Source organism: Strix aluco, chromosome 5, assembly GCF_031877795.1.
Source record: "Strix aluco isolate bStrAlu1 chromosome 5, bStrAlu1.hap1, whole genome shotgun sequence".
In the NCBI taxonomy this organism is placed as follows: domain Eukaryota; kingdom Metazoa; phylum Chordata; class Aves; order Strigiformes; family Strigidae; genus Strix; species Strix aluco.
Genome location: NC_133935.1, coordinates 4,536,614 through 4,556,369, shown reverse-complemented (window position 1 = coordinate 4,556,369; position 19,756 = coordinate 4,536,614). Strand labels below are relative to the sequence as shown.

The window sequence follows — 19,756 nt, the reverse complement described above, 5'->3', positions numbered from 1 at the left end:
GAAGACAGGCTTCAGATAAGTGATAGTATCAAGTTAAATTGATTATCACTTGTGATGCTATATAGTTCAGGGAAATTATCAGCTATCACTTGGCCTCAACTGGTTCACCAGGTTTAGACACATGTGATTATTCTACTGAGAACAATTTTAAAGATGTTTTGGGGTAGTATAAAATGGCTTTATTTTCCCTATAGTTCTCACAGCATGAGGCTTGAAAATTTAAGAAAGACTGAAGTGATGATAATATGAATTTTAAAATGGGGAGAAGAGCTTAAAACTTGAGATTAGGGGGGCTTCATGGCTGAGAAGGCTGGTAATGAGAGAGATGAACTGTTGTGTTGTTAGATGTTAACAAAGTAGATTGTGTTCAAAAAATGTTCCTGTCTGATTCCTGGTTTGTCAGCCTCTGCTTCATGTCATGTGAAGTTAAGTATCTTTGATTCATGGAGTGTTGTGTAAACGTTTGTTGATTTCTATCTGTTCTGGTTTACACTTCTGCCCTGAGGTTTGCTTTGAGTTTCAGGTTTGGGCAAACTGAAATTGTCAACGTAAATTCACTTTAAATTGCAGTGTTTCAAGTGGTTTTGCTTCGAATCCATGCCAAACCTCAGATTTTGCATAATTTCTGTTTGCATAATTTCCAGGCAAAAAGATAAACTGTGTCAGGCTCCTTTGGAATGGGGTTGAAGTTTCTAGGTTTATGAGCTTTTAGAAAACTAAGCCTGTAATTCATCGTCAAACCGATTCAATATTGTGAGGACTTGCTGGAAGATGGGAGGATAGTGGGAAACTTCTTTATAACAGAAGTATATTGGAAGAGAAGAAAGATGTCCTTATTTCAGCTTCAGATGCACACATGCTCATGACCTATTTCACAGTTTTGAGCACTGAAATTTTGGGCTTGAGTACGTGAATACTTGAGCTGTTGCCTCATCTCTACAGTAAGTTCCTTCAGATCCAAAATAAAGCCAATTGCTCAAGGACGTGATAAAGCTAATTTGAGGCAACATCTATATGTCTGTTCCTTGGATAAAAAAATAAATTCCACTTCACTGGGAGTCTTGATAGAAGTTTTTATTTCATTCTTACACAGAACTTCCAAGAGTTCTCAGATTGTTGTCAGAGAACAATCAGTGGAAATGTGTCAAATGAAATAAAGATCTTTTTTTGTTTGTTTGTTTGAACATATTTCTGTATCTAGATCTTAAAAACAGCCTTCAGCATTGCTGAGATAATTAATTGCTTGTATTAAGTGTTCTAATTACAGCAATTCAGGTGGTTAGCCACCTAAGTGAGTGCATAATTATTTAGAAACACTTTTGATTGCAGAACTGGTATCCTCAAGGCCCAAATAAAAAAACAAACAAACAAACAAAACACACAAAAAAATCAAAACCCAGAAGGTTGAGACTCTGAAGCACTGATACTAATAGCTATTAATTATTCTGTTAATTAGATCACCTCATATGTACTCAGTACTATATGGATATCTTTTGCTTCTATCAGATCTTCATTTGCTAATAACTTTCACTGATCACAGAGCTGATGATCTGTCAAGTGTAAATTCTTTAAAATCCTTTAAAATGGAGTTTTTCCATGAGAAAACTTTGAGGGGGAGAGGGAGTTTTATTAATTTGATTTTATAACAGAAGGAGTTAGAACAAAATTTATTTGATGCAGGCACAGTTCAAAACACTGTGATTAGTGGAAAATTGTCAAAAATTGGTACAAGCCTGTACCAATATTTGAACTGGATCTGCCCAGCACAGTCTGCTGTTTCATAGGATGCATAGCATGGATGTGCTGTTCTGTAATAGTATCCTCTAAACCAGTTTACATCTTCTGTAACGCATGTGGTCTTCATTTTGTACCAGATGATGCAGTGTAGAGTATATATCTTCAGGGCAGAGTCCCAGTTACTGGGAGGAGAAAGGGCATAAACCAGATAAAATGCATTAATTTTATAAGAGGATAAAATATTTCCTTTTTGGAAACAAATGTGTATTAAAATGGGTCAAAATGAAACATATTATCATTTCAGGCTCAAATGCTTTCAGAATCTTTTGTTTCATAATGACTTTTAAAATATTTTTCCTGTGAGTTAGGATGGAAACAAAGACAGGAAAATCAGAACTCCCCAGAGCATGAAGACACAGATTTCCTCACTTACTTGGAAAAAAGAATTTTTCCTGTTCTTTAGTAGTAAGTCATGAGCAATTGGTATATGAACACTTTCTGCTCATTCACTGGCTGAGCTAAAGGCCTGCAAAAAAAAAAAAAAAAAAAAAAAAGCTAAGAGATAGCATCTTTTCCTGAAGGTAAAGAAAAAATGCACAAACTTTGAACAGAAATTAGTTTCTCAATGAGCAAATGAAATCTCTTGAAATAAGGAGCTCAGCAAAACTTCTGGTTTCAGTGATAGTTTTGCACAAGTGATGCTTGCAGTTTTTAGCAGGACGTTTATTTCTGTAGTAAACTATTGATAAGCACTGCATATTTTCAGTATTAGGCAAGTGAGGCCTGTAAGATCTTTATGCATGTTCTTACATGAAATACAGAGTGGAAAAATAATAAGTGTCTGTGGCCACACAAAGTTCCCTGTGAGGTTCTGTGAGTACGATCACTGTTGTTTGCAAACTGGTTTATGGACACTAAAGTTTTTAAAAAAGAAAGATCATGATTTTTTTGTCTGGTTTTGAAATGCCAGTTCCTCTAACGGCAAAGTGATATTCTTTCCTGGACCATGGGTTTGCAGAAACTGGTGTTGGAGCTCTAAATTGGCTGTGACTTGGTAATGGGAGTTCGCAAGGCCTTTGTGAGAATATAGGTGTTGACAAGACCTTTGAAAGGCAAATTTTAAGGTGATCAGATAGTCAATTTTAGAGCTAGCCTTCCAGAATCTTTTCTGCTGGTATAAACCGGTGGCTGTGTACCAAAACTCAATACAAGACATTCAGGGAGAGCAAGGTGATTTTATTTTAAAATGGCTGGTTTCAGTGATTCACACTGTCATAATCACATACTCACAGATACAGAGATGTGTGTACTCAAGCCCTCTGTCCACCATCCTGTCTCCCAGCTGCCCGTATCCAGGTGGGCTGCACCAGGATTTCTTGCAATTGCGTGGAGGGCCAAGTAGGGCTCTATTGAGTCTCCACATCGTGTCTGCTGGGACCTCCTCAGGATGGCAACCAGGTGCCACTGAACCTTTTCTGCCTTTGGGAGCTGACAGTGATCAGGATCTTTTACGTCTCCTGTGCTCTCCCACCTCTGGGAATCATTAGGATTTATTCTTTGTACTCCTTACTAGGTGTGTCTTAAGACTCCAGCCTTGTTCTGTATTTTCCCACCATCACCTCTTAGTGGCTGGAGTCCTTTTTCAGTCTAGGCAGAGGCAGTTCCTGATTGTACCTGCTCCTTTGTGTTCCTGAACAGGGTACCTTCAGAAGCTGCTCTTAAATGTGCTGTGACACTGATGGTCTAAGTCCCATGAGCACCTGACATCCTCACGGGGCTTTTTGTGCTGTTTTTCCCCTTTCTGACATTTCCACATGCAGACCTTCCCATTCATTGTCCGTTCCTGCCAGTCTAAGCATTTCCATTTTGAATCTCTGTAATTACTGATAGCATGACTTAAACCACAGGCAGAAAAATAATGATAAAAATGTTTTAGGACTTCAGTCTCTGCTTGCAATTCCCCAGAAAGCAGTAATTTCTCTCTTCCTACACCAGAGCCTGGTCTCCCTGCCAGGCCAGAGGCAATGAATCCGGCACCACCAAAGGTCCGTGGGAGAAAGATAGGGCTGGAAAAGGCTAAAATTGCTGCTACTCCATTTGGAGAGAGGATCCTAGAAGCTGAATAGTGACAAATTTAAATAAAAAAATAAGGCACTTTTTAACAGTATATAAAGGTCTTTATATCAAGGCCAGATGCCTTTCTGGAAAGTTACTTTAGTCCTACACAAGGTTTTTGGCTCAGGGCAAGGGCAGCTGTGTGAAATGCAATCCCCTGCACTGTTGAGCAGGTCACGTTCATGATCTAATGGTCCTGTTTGGCTTCAGATGCTGTGGATGTCTTGCATTGCTGAGTATCTGGTGAATGGGAGCTAATTCCCAAACAGGTTGCTCAGGAGTGGAGCAGCAGAGGTTGCAAAGCTGGAGAGGGGAGAATGCTTTGGAAAATAGACTCTATTTAGGGGGCAGTGACATGGCAGTTTACCCCAAGCCTGCAGATCAGCCTCCCTTGTTCCTTATCATCATTAAGGGAAAAAACATATTGTCACTACTCTTTTTTTTTCTGCTGAGTCATTCTAGGAATAAAATACGTCTTCATCTGGGACTGCTAATTACCTTAAAATCCTCAGTGAAGTAAGCCTCATGACACCTCCACAACATAGGTTTTACACTTACTTTATAGACATATAAACTAGAGTATAGCCAGGTAAAAGGACTTGCACAAGATCACCCAGAGAGACAGAGGCCAGTTAAATCAATCAATTCAAGAACCCAGGAGTTGTGTTTCCATAGCCCCTGCTGTAACTACTAAATCACAAGAGCTACTAAGGAAAGATCCTGCCAAAAGCCACTGTTTTTTGTTTTTTAAAACCACAAGAAGCATTTTGCTCAATTCCACAGGGTCTCTCACTAGTACTTGGTGCAGATTAATTAATTACTTATTTTTTAAAAGAAATGTAAAGCCTTGGGCAGCCCAAAAGCCATTGAAGTTTTAATTCTCAGAACTATTCCCTGACTTGACTGTTATCCAGTTCCTATTCAGGCAAGATAGGAATTAAGATTAATGACCCCAAACAAACTGGTATTTCAGAGAATCAGTCTTTGCCAGGCATTATATTCTCATGACAGAAAATCATTGAGGCATAAATACAGCGCTCAGCCATTGGTGTATATTAACAACAACACCACGTTGTTCCCATAAATGCTGAATACAGTGAAGAGGAAAATGAAGTATTAAAGTTCATTAATTTGGGTTGTGGCGCTTTTTAAAGTGAGCAAACCAGAGCCCATCGAATAAGGCTATGCCATTCTAGTTCCCCCCGCACTGCTGTCAGAGCTGTTTGGATTCCAGAAAGGCACTTCTTCTCCTGGGAGGTTGTTTGGACTTGCTGATGGCTGTCTCTGCAGTACCTTTTACTAGCTAGGCATTCAGTTCTGTTGGCATTTTTTAAAATGTCAAATTGATGAAGACCAAATCTCAAGGAGAGAGAAGTGAAAAAATACATTTATCTGCTGGGATCAGCAACTGTTGGAATATGTGGGGTAAAAACATGTCATTGCCTGCTGGCCTTTGTCCACCTCCCAAGAAGATGGTTGTGGCTAGTGTCTCTTTTCTAAGCAAATGAGAATTGGAGTGGGGACAAGAGTATTTCACCTGTCCTGGGACCAGGAGTAGTCATGGTACAGCGTTCATACAGGAAGTTATTGTGGCAATTTCTAGAAGCTGCTTGCTCAGAAAAAAAGAAAACGTTTCTGTGTTTGTATTTCCACACTGAAAAGACATCCCTATGACATCATCTTGTTTGTTCTGACACTGCAGGAATAATGGAAGAAATGGCAGAAGAGAGACCAGGCCCTTTTATTTTGCTGCCAACAAAACATAGAGGAAAGATGTAACCAAAATACCAATGGTTACTTGAGTTCTCAGAGACAGTTCAGCAGATGAATTGTTGTTCAAGGGCAGTTGGGCTCCCAGACACAAGAGCATTCTGTAGTAAGCTTAATTACTCATTTTAATTATGCATTTTAATTAGCAAGGGCCTAACACAGAGCTTTTCTCCCACTTTCTCAATAAACCCACTCTGTAATATCGCAGAACAAACTTGTAACTGAAAACTCCAACTGTCTAGGGATGAGATAAACAACTCAAAGTTCAAGGGGTTTTCTTCTGCATTAAATTACATTCAGTGAGCAGGTTACATCTACCTCTGATTATTTTCAGGAGCTTTCTACTTTTTCAATGCTGTTCATGGATAACATCAAGAAAACACCCTTCATTGCTGCTTCTCCCAGGGGTGCTTCCTCTGCCAATATATTGTCTTCCAGTTGCTCCCTATAAATGATGTCCTAGTTCTTCTAACAGTTTCTCCTCAGCACTCTTCTTCTGTCCCTGCACTATCTGTCTTCCCTGCCCCAATCCCTTGGAGCACTGCTAGGAAATCTGCTTTCTTTCTTGTTCACTTCAAGGGAAGGCCAGGTTAGAGAGGCAAGTAGAAGCAGAGGCAATTGCATTCTGGAATGAATTCAGAGAGGCAGCAGTGTATATGGTGATGGATGGAGATAGCAAATGCCACAAAATCTTCCACAAAACAACCAGATGCCAGAATGCAGCCCCCCATGAACATGTCACTTCTGTACTCTTTCCTACTTTGCCTGGGACTGTACCTGCTGAGGAGGGATTTGCAGAATCTGCAGCATTCCTTCATAAATTGAGGCTGTCAGCAGAGCTTGATGAAGCCAAATAGGCCTCCAGGCTGCTCTGTTTTGAGAGAAGCCAATCCTAATTTATTTATAGTTTTGAGCCAAACATGGGCTTGAAAAGAAAAGGTTCAGATAAGGATATGGTTAGAATAGAGGTGAGGTAGGTTTAAGGTGGGACTGTGATTAGGAATAAAGGGAAAAATAAAGCTGTGCCAATATTTTCTGAAATGTTTTCTCAGGTTTCAGTGCAAATAGCATCTTATAAAATTTCCATCATGTAAGTGGTGGAAATTCTCCAGAAGTATCTGCTTTTCACAAGGCTTTGATGAAATGTTACAAGACTGGAAACCTCTTCTGTTATATTTATGTTGTACTTCTCTGCTGCTCCTGGCTTGGGGTGAGCTCTGGAATCAGAATCAGCGCCTGACATTTCCAGGTGTTTGCATGTCAGATTCAAGCTGCAACCTTCTCTTAACTTTAGGTTTAAAAGTCTCAGAGCATTTTGTCTGGCTTTGCTTAGCTGAAAGCAATACTAATTTTATTTTCATTGGTTGGTAGGAAGATTTTTTTTTTTTCATTGGGACATTGTAACTTCCCTCAGGATTTATAAGCTTCTTTTACGATTCTTGTGATGAGAACCATCTATCTCCACCATGTCTCCATTAATAGAAGGTCCACATAGTGCATGTGACTGCATATAGACTGCAGTGCCTGTCTGTAATAAACTCTTTAATTTTATGTCCTTTATGATTTCTGTTTTCCCACCCTTCTTTTCCCCCCAACTTATTGGTGCATACTACCCATATGACAGGATAATTACACAGTCTAGTTGCATTTGAATATAGGTGATATTAATCTCTGCTAAATATTGCCCTTCAGTAACAGTGGGAATCTGCAGTTTAATGAAAAAGCTCACCTCGGAAGGCGAGCAGTCTGTGCTATGTGCATCTAGAAACAAAAAGCACCCTGTGATGCCAACATTTCATGTTTTGTATTGATTCTGGTAATGCTCTCAGTGCAAATAAGGCTTGCTTTATATTTTGCCTAATAAAATATCAGCCCATTTGAGATAACTATACATGAGAAAAATTAAAGTTATAACTGAGAATCGAAGTTCTTTCCCAGAAAGAGAGCTGGAAAGTGAATACTCTTAATCAAATGTGATGGGAAAACAAAAAGGCAGATGGAGGGCTGAGCTTCTCAAATAACTTCTCTGCATTTCAGTTGCCATCACTGACCTAGTCACTGTTTGTGCTGGCTTAGAAACTAATGTCAAGTGAACAACTCCAGAATAGATGATGCTGTATGTTACTGTGGGCAGGAGTTACAACATTATCCAATGATCAGTATTAAAATAAAGTTAGTGTGACTTTATACGTGTTTTCCCGCCAAGCAATCAAAACGTAACAAATGAATGAAGCTCAGCAGTAATCCAAGTACTGTAAGCGTGTATCCTCAAACCAGTTTTGCAAATTGGGCCAGAGAGCTCTAACTGACCTTGCTGAAGTGGCCTTTATTTTCCACAGTTCGTGATCAAAGCAGTTACGTTACACTGAATAGCTCTTTTAATTCATGACACCTGAATAAACGGCAGGAAAACCAGCCTGGAATGCACGTTCCACTATCTGCAGCCATACTGCAGGACAGCCTGAATAGTCCTTCCCCTTGTCTCTACACTGAAATGAACTTGATTAAAAAAATGCTTCTGGACTGAAAGGTACATCACATTGATAACAAGCTTGTTTGGAGATGAGCTGTGTCTCAGCATGGCCTGGAATAGTTGTAACTTTGCCTGGGTTTAGGGTCTGTTTCCATATCTGTTTTTCACTTAAAATATTCCCTGGTTGTTCCAAAGCACATTAAGCTGAAAGTTATCGGACTCCATACAAAAGAAGAAGAAAAAGAGTAGGTCTGAACTGGCCAACACAAGCTTTTAACAAACAGAGTGATATAAAAAAATAAAAGAAATAAAATCCCTGTGGATAGTTTCCAGAGTTGCTTTGGATTTGATCATCTCTCTTTCCTCCTTCAGTTATTCTCAACTGAAAATGTTTGGCTTCTTTGGCTTAGGCTACTGCCTTTCTACAGTTTAAAAAAAAAGAAGTGTCTTAAATACATCCAAGTGTTTTAAGATAGAAGTAGTGACTTTTCACAGCGCTCTCTGAGCCACAAGCAGAGGAGCAAACCTGGGGCTGCAGTGCCTCCTTGCCACAGGGCTCTCCTGCCAGGCCCTGAAGCCACATGGGTTTAGTCAAACCCTGCAGAGGGGAAGGTGGAGCCAGTCAGCAGAGAGGGGCCCCTTTCCCCCTCACCCTCTAGAATAATTGCCGGTGAGTTACTCAACATCAGATCAGGGTGGGGACTGCTTTGTTAACATACATGTTCCAGGCCCTCCACCCACTCCACTTTTTCCCTGCCCTACCACAGGGATATGAGAGCCCAGGAGTCCACAAGCCAAACTAGGAAAGACTCGTAATTAAGGATAGGTTTGATTGCTTTTGAAATTGAGCATCCTGTTGAGCAGTCAGTTAAGAGAGAGGTGAGGAACACGCGCTGTTTTGCATACAGGTCCAAGGCTTGGGTCCTACTTGAAGACATAGTTATAGATGATGTCAGTATCATTTATGGATCCAAGTATACTTCAGTAGACATTTCATGGTATCCATTATAGTCACAGATGTTACAAGGTTCCGTTACTAAATTTTTTTTAATGTGCTCATAACTTTCCGAAACCCTGATCACTTCTGTTGAAATGTCATTTTGTTCTCCTTTTCAGTCTTTTGGGGGAAGGTTTTAACAAAACCTTCTTACCTGTTGCTTAGGTTAAAAGATGGGAAAGTATGTTGTCTGTCAATAAAACCCTAACCATATTCTTTTGAGCAAAACATACCCGCCCAATAGTGACACCCCACCTCAGCATGGATCCTATCCTTATGAGGTCTTGGGTTTATGGGTAAAGCTTTTAAACAATTTAAATAATTTTTTAATGTACTGGAAAGCATTTCCTAGTGTGTGTGTGTGCCACTGCCCTCTGCTGCACAGAGGCAGCAGAGCTTGGCTGCCTTCACAAGGGTGGAGGTGTGGTCACCCACGCACTCATATTCCTACTTAGAGCAAGGGCTTAGGTCCTACTGACTTCATTTGAGTGCTAGAGATATGAAAGTAGTTAAATCTTCACCTCCATGGGAATTAGGCACCATAATACCTGCGAAGATCTGTGTTTCTGTCTTCTGTCAGTAGAAAATGCCACAAGGAAAGCGTGTACAAGTATGGTGTCCACCACAACCCCCTTGGGTTGTTGTTCCATGAGTCACATATCTCAAAATATCTAGGAGATCCACTGCAAGCAGTGTTGTGTTTCTATTGAGCATTACTAAAGCATGACCTAAAGCATCTCTGGCCTTTTGTTCTCTCCTGTTCTATGCTTTTGGCATGTAACAGACTGACATGCTCAAGACTGAAAGGGTTTTGCCTAATCCAAGGTTTTGGGCTAAAATATAAGGTTTAGCAGGATAAATGTGTTGGGCTAAATACAGGGATGAATGTAACCCGGCCAATAATAGTTGTAATTATCCATTCTGGACATTTGTGCTAGGAAACTATGAAAATCAGCTAAAATCTCCAAAAATGTTTAGGATCACAGTCAGCCACGCTGCCACAATGCCCCGTCCGGAGGATAGCTCTGCTTACTGTACAAACAGGGAGTTTAACTCATCTAGAGCTGCTCTCTCTCATTTAGAGCTGTTATGCCCCTTACGGATTTATTGAGGCAATTAAGATAACACATCCACATATCTCAGTCTGTGGATTTGCACCTTTTCACACTTTTTTCCGTTAAAGCCAGTTTTCATGTGTTTCTGTCCCTCAATTTAATGCTGCTGACCATCAAATCTGAACAATAATTTACTCCTTTTTCAAAATTTGCTCCCAATGAGATTGGTGGGAATTTTGCCAGTTGGAACAGACCAATATCAAGTGCTTTTGAATTAGAGTTGGGTGGTTTTCTTTGCTCTGTTTCACAAATAAATACCTTTTTCTCTCTAAAATTTGGGCTTGTTCAACTGTGCATCAGGTTCCAAGAGTCAGCCTCGTGGTTTTGGACACTTAAACTTCATAACACGTTGGAAAAATTTCTGTAGCCCTGATTTCTGCTGAAGGAGGGGAGTTAGGAGGAAATTACTGCCTTGGTCTGTTTCCATCTCTGACTTCTTTAAGCTTATCTATTTAAGGCTGTTTAAACAATGCATGAACTGTCTCATATGGATTACCCTAAAAAACCCCTCTTAAGTGTATATATGCAGTCTCACATTGTTTAGAGCTAGGGGATAATTTCAAGCTTTTATCTTAACTGGTACACCAAGGAGGCAGGCTAAACCCTAAACCTTAAATTGTGATTCTTTTCTGGTTATAAATATATGTATATTACTTGTATGGGCTGACAGACAGAGATTTCTCTATCAAGTATGTGCCATTTACAAGCAGAATGTTGTCTCCATTCTAGTCACCAGCCACAGGAGCTCAGCTGGGCCCCTGAGTGTCAAGCTGAGAGCTTTTCTTTCACCATAATAAACGTCCTGTAGGCTAAACTACTGGTAGTCCATCAGTGACAATTCTGAAATCCCTTTGATGGGCTTACACAAATGCAAAGATTTGTTCTTAGCAATGCTGTTGATGGTATACAACAATGATGGTTCTTGAATCATGCTCACCCTGTATTGTCTTTGTGTTTGCATGTGTGAGTGTATATATATGGACATGTGCATGAAGATACATAGATATTTGAAGTGTGAGGATATATGTAGTATAGACACCTGAGTTTCACACATATTTGTGCATGTATTTAATATTAAACTGGGACTTGAAATACAAAGAGCAAGAAGAAGCTACTGAAAGCTTATTTTAAAAACACTGTTCCTGTGGCTGTAGTATCTCACCCAATCAAAAGCACTAATTTTAGCAAAGAGAAATTATGAAAATGAGGAGCGATGCCAGTTCATAAATACAGTCCCTGTTTGTTTAGCTTTTATTCACTTCACTTTGAATTAATACATGTAATCTTTCCACTTTTTAAAGACTTTATCTCTAAACTGTGGCATCCAAGTAGGCGGCCTAGCCAATACTTCCTCTTCCCAGTCAGATACACTGGGAAGAGGTGGCAGACTGTGTTTTCAGGAGACTTGAGAAACTTGCTGGCAAGCTTTCCTAGGGTTATCATCACGTATCAAAGATGATGTCTGTATAGAACATAGGTTTCCTAACAATGCAACTTCCTTGGAAGGAAAATTTTGTTTTCTTTAGATCACGTATTTTGAATGAATGAAGAAGTCCATGGGGAAGGAGTCAGTCCTTAAATAAAATACTTGTTCTTATAATTGCCATGTTCCTGCTTCCTCTGTACCTCTCCAAAATTCACAGTAAATAAGAAGGTGTGGTAATTAATTGCCAGCCAAGTGGCACAATTAATGTTTTGCAGATATCCTCTGGGTGAAGTGATATTGCTAAGTTATAATATGTCCAGTTCTGTGTTTGAATACCAATACAGTCAGCCACACGCACACATACGTGTGTGTCGAGAGGGTGTGTTGTGTTAATTTTATTTTTTTAGGTGTGATACTCCAATTTTTCTTTCCCTCCTAGAGAATTCAAAGTACTTTTTAACGGACTTAATTTCTGTGCAGTAGAGCTCATGGGCAGACACTCAATAAATGCAAAGTAAAAAATGCAGTCAGAGTTCTAAAAACGTTTCACGTTCCTCAAACTGATGCCAGTTGTATGCATTGACAGTAATCCCATCTAATCCCCTCCGCATGTATTATCTTTGTACACCTGCTTTCGTTGTCTCACTTATCAGTTTTTTATACTTAGAACCACAATATGCAGGAGGGTAAAGCAACAGATCAAAATACACATGCACACACAGTGTTTTATGCTGCAATTCTGCATATTTGTAGATTTTGGTGCTTAGAGTCAGCATCTTCCATTAACATATTTTTCCTACTTTTTTTTTTTTTCCCCACTGGTGTATGTCTGTTTGTCCTTCTTGGCAGATTAACTGAAGCACATCGAACAGCTGTAAAAGTCATCAGGAGAATGCAGTATTTTGTAGCCAGAAGAAAATTTCAGGTAAGCAGCAGCACCATTAACCATAAGTACAATTTGAAAGCTTAAGTATATGATATTGAAAGTGCTCTGAGAGTGATCTTGTCTTTGCATGCGATTGTAATACATCAAAGGTACTGTTTAGGCTCTTGGCCTCATACTTACTGTATGTGGATTTTTTTCACAGCGTGGGCAAAACTATCAACTATCCATTGGTATAGTACGAAATGAAAACTTTCTGAATTTGTGGAGTCAGCACAGTTACTCTTCACTTCTCTTTTGTACTGCATTTGTTTTGTTGGGGTTCTGTTTGTTTGTTTTACTATACTGACCAATATAAAACTACTTACCCATTTACTAGAAGTGAAGAAAAGACTCTGTTGGAGTGTCAGCTAAAATACTGTCACTGTCTATACTGATCATCTAACAACTGGTTCAACCAGTTGCATGCTACATATGGCTGACAGATCAAAAGACCTTACTGATGAGTACTGCGCTGTGTAAAGTTGCTTTCACATTTTCGGCCCACATTTCCAAATTTGTTTCCCAGAATGGGTCGCTATAGAGAGGCTGTATTTTATAAAATTGTGGAGCATCTTCCCTCTGGAAATCTGCTGTCTTTATGAAGTCTCAAGTTAAATTTCTCAATCAGGTTACAAAGTGCTCAAACTAAATGTGCTTCACTGGAAAAATCTGTCTTATTTTGCCTGTTTACTAAGGCCCATTATGATAAAACTTGTTTGGAATGTGATTCTAGTATCATCATTCTCATCACCCATGTGCTGGTGATGCCATGGAAATGAATAATTAACTTCTGGCCTGATTTTCAAAGCCCCTGTTATTTGCATCTGAAGCTTCGTGCTTTTTTGTTCAAGAGGGTCCACTGCAAGTTAATCAAATTTCATAATCCTTTTGAAGAGGTTTTAAAAAGATAAATCAAGAATCTAAATTTCAAGCAAGTTTGATTAGAGCTGAGCACTTAACTGCAAGGGATAGAAGTCTGAGGTAAGTTCACAGCACTCAGAAGACCCTGAATTAGGGCAGACAGAACAGTACATAACATTTCTCAAGCTCATGCAGAAACGTATGTTCAGATGAATTTACTGTATGAAAGAAAACTATAAGTCAGTTTGTTTAACTCAGCAAACAACAGGAGAGCAGGATTATATTGTAAATACACCAGAGAGGAAAACTATGGGAAATTTAAAAAAAAAAAAAAAAAAAAAGAGGAAGAACATTAAAGACATTGTTCCTGAAAAATAAATCAGTATATAAATGAGTTAGGATAAAAATTATTCTGTGAGTTGCTGTTAGTGATAGGGAAGAAGAAGGAGGAATTATCTTCCAATTTTTCCATTCTTGGGGCTGTGAAATATAGCTTATGGGACTCCCCATGCTAATTAGATTTTGGAAGTTCAAAGCAGGGTAATATTATTTTGAGTTTTTCAATAGGAGCTCTAAGCACACTGGATGTAGAATACTGAGCCCGAATGGCCAGGATTTGGGATTATGGACAGAATGGAGAGAATGAAAGTTAAAGAAGTTCTTCAAGTTCTGCATTTACCAAACCTCCCTGGAAGCCCATTACCTCCCGCCTTAAGTTGTATTGTACTAGCATTTCCTAATAAAAACATGACAAGAGATTGTGCCAGCATTTGGCAGGACATAAGATGCTCAGATCTAAAGCTTTATGGGAAAAGAGGAGACAGAAATGGTGAAAGTTAGAAGGATATTTTTACTATGCTTTAGAGAGGACTCGGGCAGACTGCAGCGTACAGTACTTTGCAACTACAGGACTCAGGGCTGATGATTTGGTAAAAGGGATAACAAATAGAGGACTTCTTTTGAGGGAGAAAAGAAATTTCATTGGGAATGAGTAGAATTAATTACGCATATAGTAGCCCATGGGGGAGAAGGGAGGGATGTGGGGAAAAATCCCCAGCACATCTAGGCTCTGCGCCATGCATCGTGTTTAAATAGAGAGAATGTCCAAAGGAAAGGACGGAGGATTTAGCCAAAATGCTCTCAAAGCACCCCTGCTAGTCAATCTAAAGAGTGATACTGGCACTGTTTCTCTGGGTGAAGACAATAGGCTGCTTTTCTGGCCAGAAATAGTGATGTGTCAGCGTCTGCAAAATGTGAAGCTGGGGAGGGGAAAAAAAAAAAAGGCGATAAACTGAAATCTGAAACCTCCCACCCCCACAAAGTATCTCTTCCCACAAATGCACACAAATGTACACGCACACTACCAAAGCGATGAACTCTTCTGAAAGCAATAATGCAGGTAAGTGCTGACAGCTGAGTGCAAGGAAGGCATTTTATCACGAAGAGCTTTTGCTTCTTCATTCATTTCACAGGATTTGTTTCCATTCCAGTTCCATGCTTTCATTTGAAATTTCTAGGATCCTGTGGCTGCCTTCCAAGCATGACTCCAGCACATACTGTAGGTGTTCAATGCATGTGTGCAGTGGTGCATGCTAATGGCTCTGGCTGAAGCTGTGACAGAGTGGAAACAGACAACAAGATGACTAATGAGCTGTTTTCAGTAATTTCCAATTACTAGATTTGCAGTTTACCTTTCTTTTTTTTTCTTCTTTTCTTGAGTCAGAGCCAAAAAGGAGACATCTTGCCCCACATTTCCCATAGGGGTTGGTATGGCTCTCAAAATGCTGGTATTTTCAAGAGGACATAATTTATGTCTGTTCTGCCATGCACACACATTAATTTTACTTGATAAAATTTTACCATGCTGTGCTGTTTATAATCACATCACTTTATGCAAATTCTCTAGACTTGTTTCAAAATTGTGCCTTAGTAGTTATAGCAAGAAACCAGAGCTTGGCAGAAGCATCTGGATTCTCATTAGAATTGGCATAAAGCTGGGCAGATGGCAGTTTTTTAGCCCTCTTGCATCTTTTTATCTGTCCTTTTTTATTTATTTGAATTGCATCTTTTTTTCTGACCTTGTAGGTATCATTAAAGACAAAGAAGCACAAACAAAATCTACGTTCATCAGTCTTCAGACTTATGCAAAGCATCTGTCCTCCCACATACTTAAGCAATAATATTTCTGTCACCAGACATCTTTAGTCTTTGGAGGCGTTTGATTCTGGGTCCAAGTCTTATGAATTGGACCTCTCTCTGTGGTTCAGTCCTCTGACATTATGATTAACATATGGTTTTGGAATGAGCCAAGAGATATCACACATGATAGTCTTAGATAAACTATATATCTTGGGTTTGTGTTTTTTAAATACACTGTGAAGGTCTAATATTTTGCTCAGTGTGAAGTAACATGAAGACATGACTCTAACTGACAGTAATGGGAATCATTTGGCTCCGTCTTCACAATAAATATGCACTACTACAATGCCTACATATTTTTTATTCATTGCAACAACTGCTGCAAAATGGCAAGCAAATAACCTCTGGAAGATAAAAAATAGAATGAAGGCTTGTCTGAAATAAAAATCAAGTTTAAACTATATTTACCTTTCAATCTCCTTTCACAGCAAGCTCGGAAACCGTATGATGTACGTGATGTGATTGAACAGTACTCACAAGGACACCTCAATATGATGGTTCGGATAAAAGAACTTCAAAGAAGGTAGGCCCTGTCTACCTCATGAAATATTTGATTTCTCTGGTGCCAGCTGGCTTTAGGAGAGATGTGTACTTAATGAACAGTAATTGTCCAAAATTGCAAGCACAACAGGGAGCACAATATCTAGAGGATTTAACTTGGAATCATTTTTAACCCTTTTTATGACCAAGTTTATGATTATTCTTTATCCTCCTCTCCTCCTTCTCCAAGAGAAATTAAAAGAAATTAAGGTGCATGCTGTGAAGTTTATAGTGTGAACTGAGCTTTTCTGCCCTCTTCTTAGAAAAGGAAAACTTTTCAGATAATGATTTACCTTTCTGTTCCCCCTCTGTGCTTCTTCACAATTGAGAGAAATCTGGTTCACTTGTGCTCCCTTCTCTATCTGGAACTTTTTCCTTCCCACATTCCTCCCACGTGCTTTCTCCGAGTTTGGGGATCGCAGCTGAAATATTTTGCCACAAAACTATTCTCTTCTGTTTCAGCACAAAGTGCTTTTCTCTTTACAAATTAACACTATGGACTGGGACACCAGACTGAACTCCTCTGGCCCCTAAATTAAATGAAAAAAAAAAAAATTCTATTCAATGGAATCTACTGTGTCAACATATATAGATATTAAATCCGCCTGCAAAAGATTCAAGGAATAGTTGCAAATGTCATTAAGAAGCCATTCTGTCTGTATAGTCTTTGTTATTAGATTACATATGACACAGGAGAACTAAGTTTTAGTTACAAGATGAAAGTCTAAGAAATAAAATATTAGTACTCACAAAAATAACAACAATTAATATGGTTTGATTTTGGAAAAAGACTAAAGAACTAAACAGCTGACTATGTGCAGAAAATCATGCTAGTCGCATGTTTTTACTTTGGTTTAGTTTAAATCTACTGTAAATTCTCATGTAAATTATGCTCCTATGATTTTCCTAGCAACAGAGTTTAACTTGCTCGGTAATTTCCCTGGTGGTAATTCTCTGTTTGTTTTTCAGATTGGACCATTCCTTGGGAAAGCCAGGCCTTTTCCTCCCAGGTATAGTGACTGCATTTTATGAAAAATTATTAACTTCATAACTTTGTGAAAATACCCATGGCTGCAGTAATATGGATTTATAATCCAGCCAATTATGTACAAATATATAATTCTGTTAATAAGCCCTGGAATGACTGTGGAAAGATAAATACCTTGCATTCAGGTGGTAGTGGAGTAAATGGAAATTAAGAATAAATGTTAAAAATGTGTATCAATGCACCGTGAGTTGGAAACATATTGCTGGAAATTTTTCCACAAAAATACTCTTTCTATTGTGCTGGGGTTAGAATATATGTTGGTTCCGCTTCTGAACAACCTATGGATTTCAGTTTTGGAAAGCTCAAAGGAAGATCAAGAATATCATTCAGAAAGTACTGGGGTAGCCTTGAGAGCTAGAGTGATAGAAGTGGTATGAAATTCAGTCATAAAAAATGCAAGATCAAGCACAGGGAAACTAATAAAAAAAGTCTCCTACATGCTAATAGTGGTGAAGAATCTGGCATGTCTGAGAAAAAGAAAGACCTGGTCTGCTAATTAATGTAAGCTAATGCCAACTGAATGTAAAGAAAATGCTGTGATAAATCCGTTAAAAAATTAGTCTGATCCTAGAATCAGGAGAGAGATTTTCAAGACATAGAAGGAAGTATACGTGTCTTTGCACATGACTCAGGTAAGGTCTTATGTGGCATATTGTGCAAAACTTTGATTCCACATCTTTAGGACAGACTAACTGCAACAGAAATAGGGAAGAAGTACTAGGATAACTAGGAAAAAGGCAAACCTATTCTATTAGTGGGTTCTTTTTAACCTAGCAAAACAAAGTCCTGGAAAGGGTTGTCTGTTAATTCTGCAAGGGGAGTAATTACCTGTGAGGCAAAAGTAATCGTAAGGGAAATGACAGTGCAAGCAGAAGAAAAATGTTTGTGAACTGACTATAAAAACATTTAAGCTGAAAACGTATGGCCAGGAGGAAAGTCCCTGGCCATGCATAGTGGTGAGATTCTGGGAAAACCTTGTGGTGGGAATCATGGAGACCAGAAACCAGAGTGCTTGTATGAGAAGGACTGAAAGAAGTGTTTATTTTTTATCTCAAGAGATTGTCTTCAAATTTCCAGAGGCCCCATCTCATTCTCTGGTCATACAAGCTCAAAAGTGACTTAGGAACTCTAGTCCCATATCCCTGTCATGGTTTTGAGTGACTCTGAGCACTCATGGGCATAAGTGTAACTGAGGTGCCAAAGTTATTTCAGAGCCTTTAAAAAATGCCACCTTATCAGTGGTTAAAATGGTTTATAGTATCAGAATGAGGAGCATCACTCAAACACATTTTTAATATCTGATTACTGCGGAAGACTCAGTACAATCCTCTTTCCCTGTAGCTGAGCTGGTTTTGGACCACAGGAGAATAATCCGTCAGCTTCAATACAGTTATAAATATTTATGCTTGGGAATTCATTCCACAATGTGCAAGCTAAATTTATGGAAAAACTTTGCTTACCTCCAAGAATGTATTATTTTATTTCAAATGTAACATTACCAAATTAGAACTGTAATTTGTGCTCAAAAAGACTAGTGTTAGAGGCACTTCCTATGAAACAGCTTCTTGTTTCAGAGGTGAGGAATAATTAGAAGTGTTGTCTGCAAAGAAGCTAATTGTGAAATAATGTCCTGAGAAGCTTGAGAAGCTGAAGATGTTCAGGAAGATTAGTCTCACCAAATCTTGGGTCAAAAGGGTTGTAGCAACCATTGGGAGGATCTTAGGTGGGTCTGTGGATTTCAACAAGTGTTCAAGCGTTGAAAAGAGTCTAACGTACTGAGGAAGAGCCATGGGGTTGTGTTCATGATTGATTCAGCCCTGGGCAACTCATATGCAAAGCCTACAATAGAACATTGGACAACAGAAGCAGTGTGAATGACCTACCTGTAGGCCTGAGGTTACACAACAACTTGCTGTACCAGCCACATCCTGGAGAGATAGCCTGCAAATACAGCCCCAGATGTTTAAGGGGGAAAAAAAACCCCAAACAGTTCAAGTCAAAATCTGCCACACGTTTTTTGTCATTCATTATCATTGTTTATCAGAAATTCTTGCTTTGACTTACTATGTGGAGAAAAACCACTGGCTTCCAGAAGTAAGATAAGTTAGGTTAGGCTCATCTTCAGAATTCACGATGGAATGTGGGGCAATGCGAAATATGATGGACTGTGAAGAGCATCATAGGACTTCAGAGATATTTGGGAAGGCTGTAATCTGTGCTCTGGAGAAGATTATGGCATCCATGTCCACGCAACTAGCTTCCCTTGTTAGTCTTTTCTTGCAACAGTACTGTTGAATAGCTGCTTTGAGACAGCTCTCTTAGATCTGTGATTCTGTGATGCAAAAGCATGGTGGCCCTGCTAAGAATGATGTCTGCCTCCACATCCTGCCAACTCTACAGAGTCATACTTCTTTCAAAGACATATGGCTCTGCCCTCAAATGGACTGAGTAAGTAATGACTAGGGAAGGTAAAATGGTTGTTAGGAATGCAAAACCTGGTAAACTCAGTTACGGGTTTGCAAGACCAAAACCAAAAGTTATTTGATCTAG

At 39.1% G+C, this 19,756-nt stretch overlaps 1 protein-coding gene across 2 annotated transcripts in view; it reads left to right on the top strand.

Moving 5' to 3' along the window:
- LOC141923941 (potassium voltage-gated channel subfamily KQT member 1-like) overlaps window positions 1–19,756 on the top strand; it is a 507,315-nt gene that overhangs the window by 271,691 nt on the left and 215,868 nt on the right. For both annotated transcript variants that reach the window (XM_074825677.1, XM_074825676.1), the window contains 3 exons: window positions 12,483–12,558; window positions 16,047–16,141; window positions 17,128–17,168. In XM_074825677.1, coding sequence (XP_074681778.1) covers window positions 12,483–12,558; window positions 16,047–16,141; window positions 17,128–17,168 — 212 coding nt within the window. The remainder of the gene's footprint in view (window positions 1–12,482; window positions 12,559–16,046; window positions 16,142–17,127; window positions 17,169–19,756) is intronic.